This window comes from Lichenostomus cassidix, chromosome Z (genome assembly GCF_008360975.1).
Source record: "Lichenostomus cassidix isolate B80296 chromosome Z, HeHo_3.0, whole genome shotgun sequence".
NCBI classification, from domain to species: Eukaryota; Metazoa; Chordata; class Aves; order Passeriformes; family Meliphagidae; genus Lichenostomus; species Lichenostomus cassidix.
The window spans coordinates 4,865,580-4,890,605 of NC_139511.1; the positions used below are offsets into that span (position 1 = coordinate 4,865,580).

A 25,026-nucleotide genomic window follows, 5' to 3' on the forward strand; every position below is an offset into this window, starting at 1 on the left:
TTTTGTATAAGCTCAAAGCTGCATTCTGTGATTCTGTGATTTGCCATCTCTGTCACAATACACATTCATAAGTCACAAATTAACAGCACAAGTCTTTTTTTTTTTTTACATTTAGTCTTCTCTTCCATTTTTTTTACATTGCTTTTGTTTACCATGCCACTTGCTGTATGAAAACAGACATACTGTTTGAATTAACTCAAAGGCCATATTACTACTCCACAACCCAGGGTGACTTCTTAATTCCACATGGAGAATTTTTTAATTTCCCTAACTTTCTGCAGTACAAGCATTTCTCAGCAACAAGAAAAAAGCTGTACAGAATTTAAAAAGCACACTATGATGATGACAGCATGGTCTCCCCACCAGCTTAGCTGGTGTCTCACACACCTGAGCGAGAGCTTTGACAATTCTGAACATATACTATAGACAATCTGCAGTTGTTACACTACAGGAAAGTAAGCAAATAATATCTGCTTCCATATACCTACAGACTGACTACCTAATAGATGGGAACTTTTATATGGGTGGAGACACACATAGTAATGCACAGAGCCTCCTACATCAGGGTGGAGAACAAAAGTTTTTTAATAACCTTTTAATATATTTCCACTTTCTCCATCAGGTAACCTGATGGCAACATGGTATTTTTCTTACTTTGCTCTATAACAGATTTCCTCTCCTTTTCTTTCTTCTCCAAGAAATTAATCTGAATTCCTTCTGCATGACTAACAAGTAGGTATCTGTTCTACACCTTCATATTAGTCACCCTAATCCCTGTCTGTTTAGTAACAAAAACATTTATCTGAGCCCTTCTCCCTTCCTGCCCTAGAAAACTCCTACCTAGCCACTGTCTTAAAATGCACTGAAAAATTATTTTTTCCCATGTCCCAGCACAGCAGCACCACCACAACCTGCAGGGACAAGTGAAAACCTCCCAAGACACTAGCTGCACCTTCCTGCCCTGTCCAGCTGGAGGGCAGTGACCAGCAGAAGCAAAGAGGTGAAGAATGGAAGTACTCATGGAGGAAGAGGAGGAGTTTGAAAGTAGTAAACAGCTCAAAGCACGGCTGCTGACCAGTGGCTGTGGAGGACATCAAGCTACCCTCCCTGGGGACACTCAGGGTTAACTCAGGGGAACAAAGTCCTGGAGAGCCAGAGGGGAAAAGCAGGACAGGTGGGAAGAGCACAGGGACCACCAGCACTGTGCCACACTTCGCTTCTGCCACTTCCTGCTTGAGTTCCACAATAAAAGCCCACTATTTTCCACTCTCTGCCCAAAAAGAGAAAAAGTGGGGTCCTTATCCTGCCAGCCCTTCAGCCAGCAGGGTCTGCAGCCATGCCAAACTTCCCAGACTCACAATGCTGCTGACCTCCAACCCCTCTGGCCAGTCTGGTCACCACTGTGCCACCTTGTCACCACCAGCCCAGCTCCAGGGATCAACCTCTTACCGTGGGCTGCTCTGGTGCTCCACTCCCCAGGACCCTGCCCTGCTGCCAGCTGTGCCCAGATGTTTCTGCCACGGCCCCACAGAGGGAGAGCAGAAGGCGTGAAGCAACGCAGGACGTGTGTCAGGCATGGAGGTAAATATTAAAGTGCTGCCTGGCAACCAGCACAATACCCAACCTCCTGACGCAGAGCTGTGGCTGTGGCACACCCTGCTCACAGCCCGGCGTGCTCGGCCCCAGCAGCCCCTTGCAGCAAGGCTGGCACACCAAACAGAGAGGGTTTGACCAGACAGGAGGCTGGGGCTGGGCAGAGAGAGTCAGGAGATGCTGCACAGGGAGAGTGGGGTGTCCTCTGAGCTGTCAGGGATGCCTGGAGGGCAGAGCTGGAGGGGAAAACCAGTGTGATCAGTGCTGATTCCTGTTTTCCTGCTGCTGCACCCCTGTGGGTCCTGCCTGGAACCAGGCATGGGTTCTGGAGGGTGCTGTGCCAGCCCTGGTGCCCTGTGAGTGAGGGGCAGCCAGGATCCCAGCCTGGGCATGGCTAACACACAGCTCTTGAGTGAGATGGGAGGCAAATCCCCAACATGCCATCCAGGACCACTAGTAGCCCACCAGGAGATGCTCCCTGCACAAGACTCCCAAAACCACCACAGAAGGGACTTGAAAGACAGGGAACAGGTTGCAGGATAACACTGATGAAGCAAAGCCTGATCCCTGTTAATTACCCCACCCTGCCAGCAGAGCTGCTGGGTGACCTGCAGCGTGGGGTAATTAACAGGGATCAGGCTTTGTACAGAGCTGACCAGAGGACCTCAGGAGCTCTTGAGTTAGAGGATGGCTTTCCAAGAAGGGCTGATCCCTGGTAAGAGAAGGAATACCCTTGGACACTCTTTTGTCAAGTTAGCAGGGCAATATTCATGCTACTGCTGAAAGAGAACTTTCACAGAAGACAAAAAGTGGGTTAGTAAAACAAAACACCCTATTAAAAATCGGTTATCTAGTCTCATGGTGTATATATCTCAGAAACCTGCAAGTAAAATGGAAAATGCAACATGAGAAGAAGAAAATAATGGTGACAAACATCGAAATAAAAAGAAAAATAAAACAGCAGGTGAAGAAATCCATGAGGGCTCTCGGTTTCCCAGAACTACTTTCTTACTACCCCAAAGCAGTGAGAGTTAATGTCAACTAAAATTATGAATTCTGGAAATTCATCAGGAAGATTCATCAGACTGGGGAAGGTCACTGCCCAGCCTCAGACAGGAGCAGAATGCACCAGGTGGAGACCTTCAAAGCCAGAAGAGATGCTGAAAACATTTACCAGGCACCCCATTCAGAAATGCTTAGATGACAAGAAGGGAATAAATTAGAATCCACAAGAATTAAGCAACAAACCTCCAGAGGAGGACACACTGTCACTGCAACTTCTCACTTTACTTGGGGTGACATTTTCTCGAATAAAATGGGGAATTGTTCTGTAACACTGGGTTCCAGTGTTGTTTTTCAACAATCTTGCTTTCAGCCAGCTTCCAGTCTGAATAAAACAGAGTTCCTGAAGGGATCTCTGACACTGCTGGTAGGGTGAAGGAGATCAGAGGCAGCAACACAAAGACCCAAAACAACACCAAACCCTTCTAGACAGGCAGCAATAAAGACAAAAACATGCAAAGGCCACAATGTTACAGGCTGAGATACTCCTGCCAAAAACAAACTGGGGAAGAGGAATCTGGGGAAAAGTAATCTGTTGCTGTGACAACATAAATATAAATGTAAAATATAACTTTCAACCTTTTTGGCTTGAGCTTCTCTGGGTCAAGTGCTAGGACAATTCTGGCCATCACACTACAGCACAGATGAATAAGGAAAGACCTGAAGACAGGTTTAGGGGGAAAAAATGAAGAAAAAGTACATATGAGGGACTTAGTGACAGAAAAGGCAAGTCAGTACCTGATGTTTTGTACTCTGGTCAGGGACCCAAGAAAATGGGAAACAAAGACAGTGATTTATCCTTTAACAAAGAATCTCTCAGGTTTGTGCTCAAAGATCTTCCTCCTGTAGAGGAGTCACTCTGTGGCAAAGGCTGCCTGGACAAATCAGACACCTCCAGCTCCAGCAGCCCTTGGGGGAGCTTAATGAATATTTATTGAGTGATCTAGCTGACCTCTGTCTAGAACAGAGGTCTGAAGAGCCACCCAAGTTCTCTTCTGGGCTAACACCCCTTAGACATGACTGAGCTGGGACTGCTTCTCAGGCTCACACCACCTGTGATTTCACAATTACTAACTCACAGGGTGAGTAATCCAAGGGAAAAACCTAATCTACCTGACTACCTGTAAAGTGGCTGCTTCTTTCCATTAATGGCCCTGATACTATGCTTTAATTAACAGCGCTTGTAAGATGTGGGCAGCAAAAGCCCTTCAGAGAACCATTGTGAAAAATAATGAGTTATTTCGCTGAAGTGTGAAACACCACTTGAGCCCTTAAGAGGTTAAATCTCTCGCTTGCTTTGATGGTGTGTGGCAAGGGCTGTGCAGCCCTTCCATCCCTGGACACACACACGGGAGGCAGAAGGTGGGAGAGGGTGTGTGTGTACACAAATAAATAGATAAATGTATAAACGTACATTTAAAGCCATGCAGTGACTTAAAACGGGTAAAAAGATTTAGCACTGATATGAACTCTTTATATACCTGTTATTGTTACAGTATCTATAATGGCAGAGATCAAAACTTACAAATTTGAGTGCTCCTGTGTCATTTTCCATCCCAAGTAATTCTCAAAATATCCTACCATTTTGCAACTGCTGCTCTTACATGCAGTTCTGCTATTGCATTTTTAAGAAAAACAACAGCTTTTTAAGAGAAAGATAAAAATCCCCACAACAACCAAGAAAACTATTCAAGATTTCAGGCTCTCAGTTAATTTTGTGGAGGCTTCATATTAAGAACTTAATGAAATGGAACAGCAGGATGCAGGTTTCTAGTGAGTACCTGTGTATTACTCAGACACCAGTGTATTTGTGCTGTCCTTTTGTGATGGGTTTCTTTGTAGAAGTGGTGAGAACCATTTCCAAATGATTAACGCTGCAGTTTCTGATGGCTGACTTTGCCACATGTCTAAAGCCCATTGTCATTACTGAAACTCAACAACGCTGCATGTTACAAACAAAGATTCCTGTTTTAATTGATGTAGTTCAGTATAGTTCAATTCATCAATATATTTGCTTTCAAATACCCGTCCTTTGGAAAAAAAAAAAAAAACACAAGAAGAAACCCTGTCTCTAGAGATGCTCATTTGTGCTTTTAACATTCATAAACTCAGCTGGTGTTAATATAACAAAAAAATATGTACAATCTTATACTATCATTACAGTTCAAATTTCTGCAGCTACTATTGTGGAAAAAGTGGAAAAGAATAATCTTAAAATTTCATTATTCTGCCATCTTCTCACCACACAGAATGAGCATTTGCAACAATTATTAATCTTAATTAACCCCAGAAGCAAGATCAACCATCATTTAGAGATGGTAAAAGACACAGAGGAAATACAGCCATTTCCTCATGAAACAAAAACACGACAATTTTTTAAGAGACTGGTTTGAACCAGGAAATTGAGATGCTGATTAGCTTGTAAAGACTCTTTTACAGCCTCAGGTGCTGCTAAATTTATTGATGATCATGCAACATTGAAACAGACAACTTCCATAAGACAGACTCAGTCTTACTGATTTCTTCTGCTTTGAAAACTAGAATAAAATTTCTGCCATTCTGGCACAGAGATGAAACTCTTCAATACTGCACCACTGAATTTTATGTATCAGCTAAAGCTGGTTAGCCACACTACTCAAATTTAACTTAACAGGTTTTTAAGCACTGTTTTTCGAGACAACCTATTTGCATTTGAATTTGGCCACACTAAATGAAACGTCATTAAGCAAATCAGCCAGCAAGATCAGTATTATATTTGCCACAGTGTAGAACAAGTGCAAATTCTTCACACCTCCTAGAAACTGCCAAACCAACTTTAGGTGAGATGTCTGTTTTAGGATGTCAGGATTTCAGCAACCTAATTCAAGTCAAAGGCTTAACAGCGGCATGTTTGTTTATTTTAGCAACTGTTAAGACTCTGAAACAGCTTTATGCTCAAAAAACCACAACACTGGTTGAGGCCAGTGAATGACAATTCACTTTAAGTAATTTTTGTACTATTTGACTCTTTCTTTAACTTCCAACACCCCGGTTTAGGCTTGCTTATATGCAGGAAGTTTAGGATTGTGCAAAAAATTTAAAAGTATCCCACAGCTGACGGCAAGAAGCACATTGCTTGTTTGCTTCTTTTGGAAGCAGAAGGGAAGACTTTGCTAGTAGATCACAGTTCAGGAAGAGCATCTCACAGCAATAACCTTTACATACTCACAGTTCAATCTGTGGCCATGAGGAATTTTCTAGATTCCAGTATGCAGCCTGGCTTACTGCTCTAAAGGCCTTAGTATATACAAAGGTAATTTCTGTTTGATGTCCTTCCATGATATTGGAAGTGATCAGGAAACAAATATTCCAAGCAGGGTAACAGACTTCATCTGTTTCCTTCCAATTCTGTGTGTCTGCAAACAAACCACTTCAATATCACACAATCCTTGCTTCTTTTAAATTAAATCAATAGTCAGCTTTAAACTCTCCATTCTTATTTCTCGTTAAAGTGTGCTCTTCAATTACCTCCTCTTGTAGAACATCTGTGGCAGTAAGTTCTACAGGCTGGCATGCACTGAAATTTCACTTTCATTCAGTCATATTCAGATATTAGAAGCAGTGCCCCAGTCCTGTCAAGCCTCTTCTCAGGTTCCCACTCTGCACAGGAGAGGATTATAGTAATGTATGAGCTGGTCACTGCAGCCGAGCTCTCCTTTTTTTTTTGTGGGCAGATCAAAAATCCTCTTTTCAGTTTCACCTCATGTGAACATTAAACATTTGGCTGCAACTTCTCCAGCCAACTGTTTCCATTTTCTGTGTGCTGTTTCACACACCAGAACAGTCCACAGTTATCTGCAGCAGCAAACTGCATGCTGATAAGTAAACACCAGGAGAACAGGAGATTAGGTGCCAGCCACATGCCACACGACGCTGCTGAGCTCAGCTAGGATTTGTGTCACTTGGTCTGCAGTGTCACTCAAAACCCTGCCCAGCAGGGCAGGCATGAAAAGGGGGAATTACAAACAGGACCAGCAAGTCACAAACAGAAGCAGTATTCTCTAAAGGAGGGTTTAAAAAGACACTAAAGTTACATCAAAGACAACTTCATCTTGAGGCTAAAAATCCCCAAGGTTATGAAGTCAATTACTCCTACTGCAAAAATCAAACCAGGCAATACCCAATGTAAGCAGCACTCTGAAATAATTTTTCACCCCCAGAATGCAGAGAAAATAAAAAGAAAATATTAGTCATGAAGTTGTATGAACTGATACACACATGGTCATGATGGCTGCTGAAATGAATGGAGAAAAACACAGGAGAATAAATAAAAACCACCAAGTCAAGGAACCTTAATAGAACTTCACACTATTAAAATATCATCTTAGTGTGACACTACATAACTAGGGGTGGTGGTGGTGTGTCACTGGGCTTTATTCTTCACTCATTTTAGAGAATCTCAACATTGTTTTATTATTCCCACTTAAAAAGAGGCAGACTGGGACACTTCTTGCTTCAGCATTGTCCTCAACTCATAATCACTTCAGAAGGGCCTTCAGCAATGCCCTGGAGGAATGACTGCATTATGGTTCAATTAAAAAATACAAAATCTCCACCTTGGTGAGGTTTTGTCCTGCCTCACAGAGGCTTCCCTCCTGAGGACCAAAAATGTTAATTTTCTAGTTGGTTCCAGCACTTGTACTGAGCACAGCATAAAGGCAGGCACAGACCTGACTTCTTCCATAAAACCAGCAGGGTTTCTGAGCCTTAAGGAGCTCCAAGGAGTGCTCCAGGCCACCACCCTCCCTGTCTCCCTGCCAGGTTCTCCTTTCAGCAGAAGAGACTCTGGAAAAAGCCCCAAAGTGTTAATAAGAACAAGGCATCCTCCTCCTCTCAGGGAAAGAAAGGGGGAAATAGTGACAATGGAGAGACTGGAGACCAACTCAGTCAAAAAGCAGTTCCCTGGCTTTCTGGAGACAGAGGTTTCTCCTCTACCCCCACTCCCTGTTCTGCAAGAGCCACCACCTTCAGGGCAGCACAGCTTTGCCCAGAATTCAAACTGGGAGTGTCTGCCTAAGGTGCAAAGCTCTAGAACCAGAGCTGTGAGGAAAAAACTGGGCATGGAGCTCATTTCTGGAACTCCATGATCAGAAACAGAATTTTCTGCAAGTTCTACATATCCTATGTATCTAACTGTTCAAAGGAAACAAAAAAAAAAACCAAAAAAAACCCAAAATCCCAAAAGAACTCAACAGAGGTATCTGCAATGTTTAAAAATTCTGGGCTATTTAATGCACTACTTTCACTTTCTCCAAAAGAGAGATAATACTACCAAAAGTAATCAAACAGTGGCAGACCTTAAGCAACACTTACCTACCTACCTAATTTTTACTACTGCAGAAAGAATACAGTGTATTGAAAAGTATTCTTTTTTTCCATATGTTTGTTATGTCAGATGTTTCAGCATCTTTTAGGTCATACACTTTTAAGTGCAATAAACTACTGATACCTGAGCATAGCTCAACTAAGAAGTTGCTCTTGCAGATCACCACACCCTGACTATGCAATACTCTGTACAGGCATATAGGCTCTGCATTTGTATACCAAAATAAATCACACAGGTCTTGGAAGCCAGAAGAGTGTGGGCCGTGAGCAAGGAAAAAATTGCTTGCTAACCCCACCCAAAAACAAAAATATAAATACAGACCAACTTAGACACTGCTTTTAAAGCTCGCTCTTCCTTGTCCCTCTCTGCTCCAAACTGCCATGTCACGTGGTTTTTACACAATGTCTGAAAAGGCAGTTTCCAGTATGTTAAAGTAAATTTAAAAGCTTATTAAGTACATAGTGCTCTGGAATGCCTCAAGTCTGCTGACAGGAGAGTCACGCCAGAAAACCCTGGAGTTGGCAGCTTGCACTGTCAGCCCACAAAATTCCCAGAGGAGAAGGCGAACGGGGAGAGAATAAAAAAAAAAGAAACGGAACTACAACGCGAACACAAACAAGCCTCAAGCAGAGGCACTGGGAAAGCAAACCCAGCAGGAATAGGTAACTCACTCGGCAGATGTGTGGCTCCTGTTTCCTGCAGGGACACGGCTGCTCCTCGCCCCGGCGCTGGGGCTGTGGCTGCGGTTTCCGGGAGCTGCTGGCCAAGCCAAGCCCTCGGCGAGCCCGAGTGCTGAGCCACGCAATCCCCACCCAGCAGCACGGGGAGGGCACCCAGACCAGCAGGTTCAAGGCTTCCACACCGAGCCACAGCCACCAAACCCCTCCTCCTCCTCCTTCCGGGGTCACTTGTAGACCAGGGTCCACCAGGGACAGCTGTCACTGAGCTGGCACAGAGAGCCACGCAGCAAAAGCAGGGGTGAAGCTTAATTCAGCATCCAAAAGGCAGTGTTTACCTTCCACCTTTTGATTTCTCAGCACAGGTGTCAAGGGAAGGAACCCACTCATTTCCCCTGAGCAGAGTAATATCCCTATAATAAGTTTACAGTCCCTAAATTAGGACTGATTACCCAGACTCTCTGAGTACATGGATGTTACTAATTCCAACTAATTGAGATGGTTTAGGCCACTTAAGGCCACCAAAACTTGACTGACTAGGGATATTTTTAAGCATAACAAATCCAAATAATCTGTATTAATTAAGAAATTCAAAAGTGCTTCTTGAAATACCAATAGTCATCTGCTCTCAATTTATTTTTTTGCTATATAATTGGATTTTCAACACTTGTAGTAGTATGGGACAGTTTGATTTTCTTAAAGAAAAAGCCCCTGCACCACTAACAAGCCATATTTTTGTGATACCCTCTATGCTGCCCTTTATCTTGAGGGAATAATAAGAAACAAGTCAGCTCTGGAAGGGAAGTAGAAAGGGAAGAGCACCTGTAGACTGATGAAGAAAATATCCAATTTCTGAATGAATTATAGAATTTTTTTTTGTGAAAGGATTTTGCTATTTTGACCACTGCACAGCTTTAAAAGTTGCAAATCCTGTATGTTTACACAAAGCCAGTTCTTGGCACCTTCTGTACTCCAGCAGCTTCCAATTTTTGATGTTTAGGTCTATTTTTAGTGTGTCTCTGCCACCAAGAAAGCCAGCACTGTCCTCCACACAGGCACAGTCCTCCTGATTTTCACGTGGAGGGTATGTGCTGGCAACAGCTCCAAAGGCAACTTCCAGGAACAGCCCCATGAATTGCCACAGTCCTGCTGCAGAAAACCTATGAACTGTGAATCTGTGCATCATGACACACACCTGCCCTAGGGAGAACACAAAAAGAAGTCTCCAGATAACTTGAATTATTATTTTTCCGAATAACTTCAAAGTTTAGAGACAGCCTTTCCAAGCTTCATAATATGACTGGTAACATAAGAATAAATTTATGCATTTCTGTGGACATTCCCAACCAATATTGTGACTTCAGATGCCTTCTGCTCAGTAATGCCTTCCTTCACAATAAGGTGGCACTGCAAAACTCACAAAATTAGAATTTGTTGACAGTTAAGTAAGGTGTGTGGCAGAAAAAAACCCACCAACAGTAAATACACTGACAGTAGGTTCCACTTTTGATTATAATCTAATAGACTTGTCTGCTGCAAAAATAGTAGGGATTTCACTCAAAGATTTTCAGTAACTGCTCTTCTTTTTTCCTTGTTTTCCTGTTTGTTCCATAAGAAAGCAGAGTGAATTCCCCTTTAAAAAAGTGTTAATTTGGGTGCCAGCTGAAAGTAACTAACCTTAAATTTCTTAAATCGTTAAGGTCAAGAAGCTTCATCTGAAAATCTGAAATAAAAACAATTATTACTGCATTTCCACTGTTGTTGAGCTCTCCCAGCACTGCTTGAATAGTCCATGTAACTAATAAAAAGATTCTCACTTCTCTAAGCTACAGCAGCCAGCCAGAAAAAAAGAAAATAATTACTCATTAAGAGCAATGCAAAAGATCTTCTACATAAAAAGCAGCAAAACTTCATCTGTTATCAAAAGAAATACCATATGAGAACACGAAGATCCCAGAAGGGTGGCTGGATCCAGCTGTGTTCAAGTATTTGTGCCTTCTATTAATAGATATGATTGAACATTGAGGTGGAAATTGGCTTTCCTGATGGCTGTGGCACTGGCAAAAACTTTATTACAGGCTGTAAAAGGAAACAGCAGTGCTGGCAGGGGACCTTCTGCAGAGGAAGGAGGTTAGTTCAGTTTTTCCTCCTCACTGCTGCCTGCTAATCCTGGCAGCCATGACCTGGTTTGTGCACCTTGGCAGTCAGTGTGTGTACATGGAAGAGGCTCCTGCTCTTAGGCAACCCAGTACACATTCCTGATGATTACAGCCTTACCTGAACCTCCCTTTGCACTCCATTTACCTGGCAAGGCAGGTGCTCACTGAAAACCCCACTGAAAACTACACAGCAGCAGTCAAACAGGACCCTCCCACCAGAGAGGGAAGAGAGGTTTGTGACAGATACAAAGGAGCCAGAGCATCTGCTTCAGTTGAACCTCTCTAAATTATTAATTTAGATTTGAGTCATGCAAAAACTGGGCACATCCAGGTTGCTAAGTGCCCTTAGTGCAGAGCAGGAGGCAAGAGAGGCAGCACTTGTAGCACAGGGACACTTAGGAAGCCAAATAACATCTCTGTAAGAACACACTGAGCAGAGGCAGTGATTAACCACTGCCTGCAATTCCAGGAACTCGGGAGTGACACAACAGAGAGCACAGGGCTAAAATCAAGGCACAGAGAACTGCATTTCTGATAGACAGTGCAATGAAAACAAAGCCAGGCAGCTGAGTGTTCTCTCTTGGACAATCAGACTGCCCACATACTCAGGCATGACACAATGACAAGCCTTCAACACACACGAGTTCCTGCATCTTAAAGTCAGAAAACCCAGAAGAAACAAGCCATCAGTTATTGTTACTTACTAGCTGAAGGAAAAATTACTCAGGCCTGATGTGGAGGCAGCAAACCCCCTCTTGGCTCTTCAGTCTAAATAATTTCACCATAAAGTAGGAACAGGTTGAAAAAATAAACAGCGTGAGCTGGAGCAACTTAACTATCCCACCTCCCTTGCCTCTAGTAAGGATTTAGATATTTATCTAGGATAAGTAAAGACAAGTAAGTATTACTGACCAACAGAATTATTAAAGATACATCAGGGAGAAATAAATAACAGAAGAAACAGCAGTCCCAAATTGGCCAAAAAACTGGTGGAATATTTCTAATTGTACTGACAGATTTGATCTGGTTTCACAGCAAACAGAAAGGGCTGTCTTGCCTTTCAAGAAATACTTCTTTTCCTGTAAAATTCCTGTTAAAAAATAAAAAACAAAGGTGGAGAAGAATACAGCTAGACAAATGGCTGGAAAAAATGTATGGGTGGCAAAAACTACAATAAATCTCTGAGTTTTCCTCTATTTTAAATAACGCTAGAAGATCACAGAAGATTGTTGAGAGTAAAAGTTATAATTAACAGAAAATTTAGCCTAAGTGAGAAAAGGTAGAAATGGCTGAGAGGGAATTAAAAAGACAGCACTTAAATTACCTATTGATTAAAAGTCAATATTAGATACTATGAGGTGAGTATTTTCATAGTAAATAATCTTTACCAATAAGTATGATGGAATGTCACAGAAACTGGAGAAACACCAAGGACTGATAAAATATACAACCTAAGATGTCATAACCTAGGATACAACAATTCCTGGCAATTCCATTGCATTATTTTCATGACACTACCTTCCAGTTCTCAGGCTTAATAGCATGTACAGATATTGCCTTCCACACTTAAAGTTCTTTCTACTTATCATAGAAAAAACATGCACTGAAAAAAAAAGACTTAAGAGATGTGTTAGTCAGCAAATTAGATGCAAGCATCCCTGGGACTCCGAAGCTGGTGACTGATATGGGTTACAGATGCAGAACTACATCTAGTTTGGCTAGGAGGAGAAAAACCCTGCCAAAGTGCAAGGAACAGAAAAAAACCAAAACAAACCAAACCAAACCAAACCAAACAAACAAAAATCCAAAAAAAACAAAAAAAAAAAAACCTGGGCTGTCTTTAGTGATAGACAAAAAATTGGAAAAAAGGGACAGCAGAATTTATACCCTTGTCTCCTCCCTCATTGAGTAGAAAGGAAAAATAAATTACTTAGGTAGCATAGGTAGCAGATACCTTTAGGAGTATTATTTGAAAAATGCACTGATTAAGAAAACAGAAAATCCCTTTCAAAAGCAGAAACACTTCCTGCTGTTAGGATGCCTCAAACAATGGGCTCTCTCCAGACATGGAACACTGCAGTGAATCAATGGATTCCTCTCAGCCTGACTTAGGACCAGCCTCACATCTTGGGTGTGGACTGAGCAGCTGGAAAACCCCTGGCTCACACATGGGAGTGAAGGTGGGTTGAGAAATATACCCAAAATGTGCTTTTGAAACCCAGAAAATTCAGGGTAACCGAAGAACAGAACATGGACCCACAGCTAAACAATGACAATTTTGTCTCTGCTACTGACTAGCACCCAGCTACCTCACTCTTGAATACTGCCATCAAAATAGGCCCAAACTGAGCTCTCCCTGAACTGCAGCTGGAGTTAAACTTCACTGTCAAACTTCAGTGAATTCCATCAAACTGTCAGAAATATTTACTTATCTTAATAAAACATACTGTTGCCTCTCTTGGCTGATCTGCATTTTACTCATCTGTGGCAATCATGCACCTCAGCAAGAGTATTTTCAAACCCTTCTTTCAATATCCTGCAAGACCTTGAGCACCCTGTTCCTCCTCAGAGAGTATCACCTGCACTCCTTTGCAACTCAGATTTAAAATGCCTCTTGTATGTTCAGCTGAACTGCTCCAGAGGCAATGAAGGCAAAGACAAGCTGCCAGTGCTTCAAATTCACCAGGTTCCACCAAGTAAACAGAACCCACAAAATACACACGCCTCAGGGTGAAAAAAGAACCACAGACCCCCAAAAAGTCAAATGCAGGTTGCCACTGATATCAGTGGGGCTAAGATTCTTTAAAATAACTGGGAGACTTAACAAAGTGAAAGGGGAGACTGTTACCCTGTTTCCCACATGATGTCAATACTGGCATTCTGCTAAGATGTGCTCCCTTTTCATTTCAACTAACTACAATTTCTAGCAAGTCATGAAGAGCACCCTTGTGGTGTTAAATGCTGGCAAAAAACCTGTTTTCTATCCCACTGCAGGGGATGGAGTCATACCACATCCTCTTCACTTGTAAAAAAAGACCATTTCCTTAAGTATGTATTACCTTAGCAGTAGCAGATGCTCCACTTGTCTCTGTTTTGGGGGGCTGGCTGACATTAGCACTTGCTTGTGTCTTCTACAAAAATAAAAAAACATAATGGAGGTCAGAAATGTTGATGGAGAAAAAGAAAAACCAAACAAAACTGTAAAAAAAAAAAAAAACAACCAAACCCAAAGTATTAAAAAAAAGAAAAAGTGCACTTAAAATGCCATTAGAACATTTTTGCAAGGCAAGTCATCAAAACATGAATTCTCCTTCGTAACTTAACTCACACAGGCACATTTCAGAGTCCAGAGATGTGCACACCCAGAATGGGCTGAGTTCTTTTTCAGTGTTTTTATGGAGGATACATAAATCTGTGTTGTTTCCTGTGGCAGAGCGACTCCATTTTAAGTTAATAATTAAAGTTACAGTAATCTTGTAAAAAGTATCATGAAAATAAGAGGGGAAAGCTATTGTTGTTCAGACAGAATGTGAATGACTACCCAGAAGGTAACATCCTCAGGCAGGGAAGTAAAGATACAAAGCTGAGGGTAAAATTAAGAGTTTTTCTAAGAAGAATAAGATTCACAACACAGTTAAAGCTTTCACATTTCAACTGCTCTGCAAAGCAGGGCACGCTGCAGAAGGACCAGAGATTCAACCAGCAAATTCAGAAGCACCAGTTTTCAATGGACACCAGATTTGCAACAGACTGGGAGATCCAGAGACCTCTTCCACCACGGTAATTCCACCTCCTGTTCTCGTTCTGATTTAGCTTGAAAAACTGGAGATCGCCTGGAGCAAACAAAGATGCACATTCAACAGCCACCTCCAGAGATGGGGCAGTGGCCACCCACTGTGGCCGTGTACACAAAGGCAACATGACCAAAATATGGCCCAAATCTGGAATCAACTGAAAAAAAGGGTCATTGGTGTCACACTTAGTACTGCTCACACTGCAAACAGTGACATCCCAGTAAGACTTCACAGTCTCCTTCCAAATACTCTTCAACCCTTGCTACAATCAACATTTTTGATTCCCTTTAAGGAGGAAGCAATGCTCCAGCTCAGCTGGTAATAATCCTGAACGCTGGTGATGGAGGTGTGATGCATTGCAATTTTGTAGAGACAGAACTGAGAGGCAGAATGCCTCAGGCTTTGTCTCTGACACAGTGCACTGAAGACTCTGTAATAAGCATTATCCACAAATCCTTCAACTTTTAATTAAGTAGTCCAAGTAGTATGAAGTCTGAAGTGCTAGCCTCCCCTTTTCAAAGAGGAAAGAAAAAGAAAAAGAAAAAGAAAAAGAAAAAGAAAAAGAAAAAGAAAAAGAAAAAGAAAAAGAAAAAGAAAAAGAAAAAGAAAAAGAAAAAGAAAAAGAAAAAGAAAAAGAAAAAGAAAAAGAAAAAAGAGTCACCATAAAAGAATAGCCAAAAATAAGAGCAATATTCTGAAGAGCAAACAGCATTGTGGGCACACCTTCAGCACCACAGACCTCGACTGCCACCTCATGCTCAGCCTTTGGCTCAGGTTCATGGTGCTCAGGATTTACCTGTGGTACCAAAGCCTATGTCTAACAGAACTGTGATGATCTGAAAGAATTCTGCAAATCCATAAAGTACTGTTTTAGAGAAGGGAGTCTTTATGATACCAAACAACATACTCAAAAATTTCAGCACAAGGGTAGCTTTCGCCACTCCCACCAAGTCTGAGCTACAAAAAAACCCTCAAAAAACAAGAAAACCAAAGAAAATTAAAAATAATTTTTAAAAAAGCTGAACAAACAAAAAAAAAGAAAAAAAAGAAAAAAAAAGGAAAAAAAAAAGAAGAAAAAACCACACCAAAACCCAGAAACAAAACACCCCAAAACCACACCAAAAAACCAAACAAAAAATCCAACCCCGGAAAACAACAACAAAACCAAACAAATAAAGAGAAGCCCCCTGCCCCCAAAACCACAAACAACAGAGTGAAATAAATACTTGTCCAGGGTATGAATTTGTGCTAATAAACTAAATTCATAGTCTTAGAAGTATGAATTACTTAGAACAATGAATTCTTAGAAGAACTAAAAAAAAAAGTTAAAGCAAATATTTGTTTGGTGGTAAGCCAAACAGTGATAAAAGATAAAGATAGGAGAGAGAGAAGAAAAATTAACAAATACATTCTCCTCTGGAACAGAGAAAGACTACCTGAAAATAAGCTCTGTGGAAAGTTAAGCCACCAGATCAAATGAGTATTACTTAGTGAATACTGACCACAACAGATGGACTAATACATATTTCGGTTACCAGATTAATTTCTCAACAGTAATTTCTTGGTGTGCACCCCTTAATCAATTTGTAAAAGCAGAAAGACTGGCCACATCATTCTATTAGGTTCATCCTTCTTTCACTCTTATTAAAATAAGGATGTTATGGTGTTTCCCAAGATGTTCCCTCCAGGCAAACCAGCTCGGACACCCTTTATTGACAAATACATCAGAGCTGCTCCCATCTTCTCCCCCTCCAAGAAGTGGAAGAGTATTTTTCTTCTGTGACAGACTTGGGCTGACAAACAGCTGAAGAATTACCTTGCAGCCATACTCACATCTTGCTCCCAAACCTGATAATAACATAGACAACGAATTACCAAAGCACAACTTCTTCATTAAACTAATTTAAAGAATCATGAGGCTGTAAAGAATTGTGAGTGAAGGAATAAAAGCTGTGACATACAGGTACTTATAATCTACTCTTCATTATTAGCAGTCATTTCAAAAAGACAGAACACTGTTTCAGAGTGGAATATTAATTCTAAAGGTTTAATAAAGGGGAGATGAAATATACATCCCTCTGATAAGCAGATTTTCCAGTGGAAGACATGTATCAAGACTGGTGTCCAGAAATGTGGACTAAGTGCTCATTTTGGACTACAACATTCAACTGTTCATTGCAATAAGAATGAATACAGTACACTTGTTCTAAGCAAAAAAACCACAAGAAGCAAAAATGTGCAATCTCTATTCTGATAATGCTTTTGACATTTGACAAAATGAGCAGCATTTCAGCCTCCCCCTATCAATCTTCCATTTGAGAACAGCTCAATCAGCAATTGCCCTGTATTCCTTCTGAAGGCAGAGACTTACATTGTAACAGCTCTCAGAGAGTAGCAAAATTTAACTGCAATAATGTTATTTTTCAATTAATTTTGGCATTTTATCCAAAAGAAGCACCAAAACAGAAAAGGAGAGACAGACAAAGAAGCTGGTGCTGTGCTTCTCAGAACCCTTCAATTTCTCCACTGAGGACAGATTAAAGCCACACTCCCCTGTGCCAGTGCCCAAGGTGGGGCATGAGGGGGAAAGAAAACAAACAATGGACTTACAAATAAATTCTTTGGTATCAAAGTAGAAAGAAACCTCACAAACACTACAGGTAAAAGCTACCCATGCACTTCCACAACTCAGACCAGCAGTGGGCACCCTAGCAGATTGTCACAAGTCATAAGGCCTTCACTCGGCATTAATGCGTTTTCCGGATAAGGAATCCTAAGTGGCAAGTATCCGGATTAAAAAGTATCACAGACACACTGATTTCAGAGCAAATAATCAATTCTAAAAGGATAGAGATGCTTTAGCACCAATCATCAGTGTCATCCTTTCAAAGTAAAGAGTGTATTTCCAAATAAGTAAAGCACAATGAGCTGAGCAAGCAGCACTGATTCTGCCTACAGTGCTGTAAAGAAAACTCAGAATCCCAGGACACATCAGAAAGGGTCCTGTTTCACACCATACCTGGTATAATATGGCCTCACTCTAAGTTGGGGCTTCCAGTTCCTAGAATATATGGCTCTGTCTTCCTTTTTAACATCACATTTTGACATCCAGACAGCAGCCATGGGCTGGGCTTTTACACAGACACAGAATCTCTCCTTGGTATTTCCCTCTGTGATAGTAAAAAGAGAACAGGTCTTTCCATATTATTAACATGGATCCACTCAGAGCAGGGGAGATTCAGAGCACAGCCACTCACAATGTGAGCACTTGTTCTGCACTGCTCTTGTGAATTTCACGTGGTTATTAGCAGAACACACTGTGCCCCAAGGGCAGCCCTCTGACCGGCAGCACTGGCTGGACATGGGGTGCAAGAATAGGACAGCAAGACCATGCACATCATTACAGTGCAGGACCTGCCTTCCTGAGTTTGGATGAGTTTCATTTTTATCATTTCCCTGTCTCTAGCAGTAGTCAACAGCAGATAGAAAACAAAACCAGTGATGCAGAGCAAGAGTATTTAGAAGAAATATCAACAGTTCAGGTCCATGTTAATATTTCTTCTAAATACTCTTGCAGACTCAACCAATTTATGGGCAAAATACTTCTTAACTTCAGTGTATTTTATGAACCACCTTGGGTATTTCTTTAGTGATTTTGTCCCATCTGCTCTTGCATGCATTTATATTTTAGCATTCAAGAGCTTCTAGAGCACTAGTGCCCCAGTGGCCTCAAAAGTGGAAGTGATCTGAAACTCACAGAAAGGTGCACACACACGTAAGCTGAAGACAACGTCAAGATGAAGGATAAAATAAAACCACACCAGCTGTCCCTCACATGCTAACAAATTGCTAAAAGCCTTGGAACACCAGGAGGCAAGGGAGAGAAAGGAAATTTACTATTTCATACACTATGCTGCAAACACATTGGCTCAGGACCACGATGTCACATCACAATGAGAGCACAGAGAGACAGATATGGGAAAACTGAAGCACATAAATCACTTTTACTGTGTGGCAGGTGCATCCCAGCTGCAGAAATATGCCACAGCTTCAAGTGTATGAGCAACCAGCAATTCCAACAACTACCATTTCTTTCCTGTTAACACTCCCCATACACACACCCACAAGAAATGAAAACATTTCAGTAAAGTTGATCTAGATTTTCAAGACATTTTCAGGGTTTCTTTCTCCCTGAAATGTGAATTCAATAAATGTAAGGCTCTAACAACCAAGACATGAAGATTTAAGATGGATCCCTGTGATTTGGGCCTTTGTCCTGGAGCAGTGCCCAACACAACATAACACACACTTTTACTGACATTTATACTGATGAAGAACTGCCTTTTTTTTTTCAATTACTATTCTAAAGTACTGAACTCTCCAGGACATCTTTTACCTGTTTCTACAAGGCACCATGCACAGATACACACTCAGCTGCTCATCATGAGACTGACAGATTGGGTGAATCTTAACCCAAACCTGACCCTTCCTGTGCAAGCAGATCACCCATCCTGTCTAGACTTAAATGCTTGAACAGCACTCCTGAAATGATGCAAACAAGTATGACATATCTTTCCTTTGCTAATATCTTTAGGTTACAAAGTGATGGAGATCAATCTTTCCAAGGACAACATGGCCCTGTCAACCATGGTCTTGCAATTCTGTCCCTTCTGTCCAAGTCCATGTCTTACCAAACAGGTTTCTATCTACAGTAAAACCTGCTGTGTTTTCTTCAGTCCACTTTTAAGCCTCCAAGAAGAAAGGCTTAAGAAGCCTGTTCTATACCCTAACGGTATTCATTTTGAATTCCCCTTGATGCCATGGCTGATTGGCATCTCCCACTCAAACCAGTGTCAGGCCTTTCCTACCACTGCTTTTCAAAGCTCTGCTCTCTCTCTCTCACTCCTTCAGGATACTATACCTAAAGAACTCGAGAGACAGAGTTGTTTGCTGCTATTTTTAGTTAAACAACAACCACACTGGATGTTACTGTTTTCCATTCAGTACGGATATGAACTCTTCGAAGACCTTCATATTTTCTTGTAATTTTCATAACATCAAACCTTTTCTATGCAGGCAGGTGAACAAACTCAATATTCTAGACAATGCTGCCCATTAACTCTCTATACTTAGATTATAAATTTCTGCTTCAAAAATGGAAGACTGTAGCAATTATCTCTGACTTTTAAACAAAAATGTAACATTGCAGACTCTTGGGAAAGTTGTGCAAAGATTTTGTGTTGCTTCCTCAACTGCTTAACAAATCAGAGTGTTTTGGAGGTCAGCATGAGTCACAGTGGAGTTAATGCCCCTCAGTGGGTATGTGAAAGAGGGTTTTGATCTATTTCCACTTTTAAGCAATGCAGAGTGGATGGAAAAAGTAAAACATACAAAGAAATTCACAAAAGGAAACATACATACAGTATTCTAAGGACTCAAAAAGCACAAGTATCCGGACAATAAACTTTAGCAAGAGTCTTGTTTTGCTGGAAACAGATGAGAGGTCAGACACATTAACCCCAGAAGCCCGAACAACAGGCCTCTACTTCCATCCTTCCCACAAAAATGTCAGCACTTCTCGACTAAGAAGAACAATGTGCAGTCAAACAATATGGCATTAAACCAAGAATGTACAAATGCACAATGGTATTTGTGAAAAAAACAAACTGTCTAAAAAGGAAAGGAGGAACATGTTCTCAGGCTAGAGAAACCGTCCTTGCTTTCTGGACAGGAAAGAAAAGCAATTGCTTAAATCATCTACTTCAGAGGACTGTAATAAAAGCATTCACTGGTCCTGATTTGCAGTGCAGTCAAACAGGCTTAGGCAAAGTTATTTCCCACACAGCTTCTGCTAGGGATGAAGCATCAGGTGGAAAGCATCACAGTGCACTCACTTCACCTGTACTTCTGGGCAACTGCAAAACCAGGGCCATCAGATGTGTCCCACACTGTACTGGAATTGCACAGCAGACACTCCACTAAGGTAACTTCCAGATAACAATGTGAAGTATTAGGGAAAATATGAACAGAGCAAAAAAATTATTTCCAGTAGGCTGCTCAGCACCACAAGACAAAAAAAACCATTCCTGGAATGAATAATGACTGAATGGAGTCACCAGTTAATTGCCCAAAAACTACCACTCTGCTATCAAAAGGCAAAAGTCTGTATAGGAGGAAATTCATTACCAACTTTTCTTCTTAATATGTTCAAACACTTGAATTTACCTCTCCCACTTCTGCTTTTTTCTCTCCCGACTTGGAAGAAGCTCCATTTTCCTTCTTGTCACCATGCTGTAAACAGAGAAAATGTGCAGCCATTAAGATCTTAAGTCATGTCTTCTACACAGAGAAATTCTCAAAATTTTTAGTGCAAGGATGATTCTTTTCTGCTACCACATTTTGACAAAAGGGAACACTAAGTTTTTCTTCTCGCTAAAGGACAGGATTTCTAAATGGCCTGCTGGATAACTTCAAGAGAAATCAGTCACAAGGTCAGGACTCTTAGGGCAGTCATGTAACTGTTACATGACTGTTCTTGTGGAAAGCTCTGGAAGATATTCAGCTTATCACTCATCCCTCAGCAGCAAACCACTCTCCAATACTTGTTTTGGAAATGTCAGAAGCACAGGCTTCAGCAGAAACTGAACAGCTCTCAGAGAGACCAACATGATGTGTGCAACCCACTCCAACATCTCAACTTCCCTCAGACATACTGAAATGCTTGTTATGCCCAGCGCTACTTACCTGAAAGAAAGCTGTAACCATGACTGCTGTAATTCTGGTGCTGATACAGAAAAAGAACAATTGCTCCAACAGTTTAGGCACAGGTGCACTTTAGAAAATACAGTTCTTCCAGGATCCCTGAACCTCCTGCATCTTTTATCTCCTCCAAGACTCCAAACCTCTTCCTTTCACCTAACCTGGTGTATAAACCCAGCTGTGCAGCAAAGTACAGAAAGACACAGTTTGCTCAGCACACACACTGGCATCCAGCACATGTTGTAACTGCATCCCTGAAAAGTGGTGAATACGGTCCCTGAAAAAATCTTTTTCAAAAATAATAAAATCAAAAAGCTAGAAATTAATAGAAAAGGCAACATAACATAGCTACTCTGTAGTATCTCAGCTAGAGTAACTTCCCACAGCAACTGAGACATCTGGGAGGGAGGATTCACGTCTGGTTTGTTTTGTTAAGTAAAGACAGGAGATGATTCAAGACCCATTTATTCCCTTCTGTTTTCAGGACTAAATAGCAGGAGGTAAAGCCTGCTAATCCACTAAGTAATGAGTTCCTGCAGATTTTTCTTTACATGGCTATAGGGAGAAAGTAATGATCCATGTATCACTGCACTCTCTTCAACAGGAATCAGTTCCAGCACATCAGCAGGAGAAAATGCAGGCTGAAAAAAATGCTATAGCAACAAAAATTTCAATAATTGTTTTCGACAGCCTCTAACAATTCAAGTTTTTAAAATGAGTTTTGGTTATGACTAAGATACTTGACAAGTTTTAAAATTGGAAATGCTACACTCATACTCCAATTGTGCCCCTTTAGAGGAAAAGCAAGCCCCATAGGATTGTCTATTCAGGTAAGAGATTAATTGATTCACTGCTCCATAATAGCACTTACAGTCAGACACAATTTACCCAGCTATCTGTGCTTTTTACTGCTACAATAAAAGCAGATCACACACATATCAGTAAGAGCAACGTCAGTGAGTGTGCTGTGTCTGACAGAACAGGAATTTCAGAGCCAGCACTGGATAAGGCTCAGGAGCTAAAGCAGAACACTGTTGATTGGGCTCTCTTCTTGTATGGATACCCCCAGCATCAAAATGCTCCAGCTACCCTGAATCTAGCTATCAAAGCCTTTAATTGCTTTTGTTCATTTTCCTCTTCAAATTCAGACATAGCTTTAACAGCAGCAATACCAATTGAAGTGTAGGGTCTCTTTAGTTTTTTTTTTCCTTTTAGTAAATCAAGTCAATGAATGTAGGAACTAAATACTTACTTCCTCCTGAGTATGCCAGATCTTTACCACGGCTGAATTCAGAGTTACCATTCTTCCCTGTAAGTCCACCTCCTCATCTTCATACCACAGAAACCCACAGCAGACAAGACCATAGCACCAAAAGGGCACCCAGACCCAGGGCTATGAAGAGGGAGATATGGAAGGGGACTGGCAGGATTCCCTCAACACCCCTCAGGCAGAACAACTCCATCCCTGAGGGACCCCAGGGCAGCTTCTCTGCCCAGAGAGGATACGCAAAGTACCAGGACAAGTACCACAACTTTGCTATGCCCTAAACTCAAGTCAGAGAGACATTAAAAGTATGACATCTTCCCTCCAGAAGGTTATGCCAAACAGCATCAGTAATAAAGAGACTTTGACTCAGAGGCCAAATATGTTTATTCCAACTGAGGGAACAAAGCACATATGGTCAGACCAAAGTAGTTTTGGTTTGTTTTTTTTTTTCCCAGTAAGTTGAGTAATGCACTGTGTACACACAGAGCCGTGATACTCAATCTCTGGCCTCAGATAATAAAGCAGCCGGTGGAAAGTCTGCAGTTTGCCTTGCAGGAAAGTCCTGAAGAGGTAACCTTGGAAAGCACAGCTTCACAATACACCTGAGAAAACCATGCTGATTCCCTGAACAGCTGATGCACAAGGTATGATGAAGGACCCTGTCTCAAAAATGCTCTTCAACAGCTCTTTTCTTATCTGTATTTTCAAGCTTTGAACCCTCTAGTAAAAAAAAAAAAAAAAAAAAAAGCAAATAAAATAAAGGCAGTAAATCAATCTGCTTAGTAAGAAGGTTAAGCTCAGGTTTTGTGGGACAGTGTACATGCACTGCTCCCTAATATTTACAACTTGTGATGACAAGCTGACTTTTTTCTTTGAGCACTTTTTCCTTTTCCTGCTCATCTTTCCTTACAGTGCCAAAGATACATATTCATAACCAAGCCAGTGAATCAGAGCAGCTCCAGCTCTCTCACACCAACAGTTTGTGTGTAGCTGAAGTTACATTTCTAGCTTAACTCACGAGCTAACAATTCCTGTTAGCTTTTAAGCTGGCCGAAAATATTTTCTGACTTTACTAACTAAAAAAAGCCCACAGAAGCCTACCCATAATCACATGTTCACAAAAATACATAAGTGTCACAAACAAGAAAGTTTATCCTGAGATCTTCATCCTGTTCTAAAGCGCACAAAAATGTCATCATGCTATTGTTTTAAGACACACCTTTAACTTCTGACTCAAACAGCATTCACAAACTAGAAATTAGCTGGTGAAAAAGCACAGAGCAAATTACTAACAACTGAATAGACACCTTTGTGTGCAAAAATCCAACCCCTTGCTAAAGGCTTTGCTTCCAAGAAATTCTGTCTAAACCTCAGGAGACTTAGAAGGCATTAACAAGCCTTTGCTGTAAGGCCATTGCACAGCATCTCAGAGGACATGCAGTAATGGGGTGAGAAGTAAAGTCTTGCAAGATTCTCAGATGAAGTCAACCAACTCTGGATTACAGATATTAAAGGAGATGGGAATGTGACCATAGGTCTCAACATTGACTGGGAGGAAGACAGAGATCTGGGACACTGCTCAGGAAACTGTCAGATGCAAAGAGATGCCAGGGGAGCTACCATCAAGCCAGGTAAGGAATTGAAAGGTGAAACCCAGATTCCTATTGCATCCAAGCCAATCTGCTTTAAATACAGCAGCCAATAAAACCCTTCCTAGATCTGAATCACCTGAACCTCCTTTGTGTTTGTTCCTCTCGCCCACCTTTTCTGCCTCTCCTACCTCCCCAGTGTGAATCACACGCACAGGAGAGGACTCCAGTCCCATGTGGAGGCCCATAAGTGCCAACAACTACAACCATGGGTTTCCAAAAGAGCAGAAGTAGGAGTAGTTTTATTACCTGATCTCAGGTAGTCACATCTTAGCATCTTTTCTCACCCTGGATGCAGTGACACAGAGCTAACGAGGCCTTTAACATCCATTTCATCACTTAATGCTGCTATTCCCAGGATTTTGTGTCACCTCCACCACACTGACTTGACTTGACACAATGACAGATACTTGAAAACACTGCTAAACACTGAGCCAAGCTACATGGAGCAACTTGAATCTACAGTTATGACTTCAAGAGATTTCATCTACCTGAGCATATATTTAGGAAATACATTAAATTGATGTTTTCTCTGAAAGCCGCCTTTCACAACATATACTTTCTACAAAACTTCAACAGAATGCAAACTTTTTTTTTCACTACTCCACAGAGAGACCAACTGTTTCCTCCTATGACTAATAAGCCATAAAACTTTCCTAAAGGCTTTCTGAAGCCTTGTAAAGCAGTCGCGTCTTCGTCAC

At 41.4% G+C, this 25,026-nt stretch overlaps 1 protein-coding gene across 7 annotated transcripts in view; it reads right to left on the reverse strand.

The window, feature by feature from the left end:
- The window catches only part of CAST (calpastatin), a 50,681-nt gene that overhangs the window by 24,768 nt on the left and 887 nt on the right, over positions 1 to 25,026 (reverse strand). For 5 of the 7 annotated variants that reach the window (XM_085043400.1, XM_085043397.1, XM_085043398.1 and 2 more), the window contains exons 2-3: positions 20,876 to 20,941; positions 13,916 to 13,987 (exon numbers count right to left, since the gene is read on the reverse strand). In XM_085043400.1, coding sequence (XP_084899526.1) covers positions 13,916 to 13,987; positions 20,876 to 20,941 — 138 coding nt within the window. Of the gene's footprint in view, positions 1 to 1,449; positions 1,579 to 13,915; positions 13,988 to 20,875; positions 20,942 to 25,026 lie in introns of those variants that run through there. The other 2 variants (XM_085043402.1, XM_085043401.1) reach the window with 1 other exon arrangement.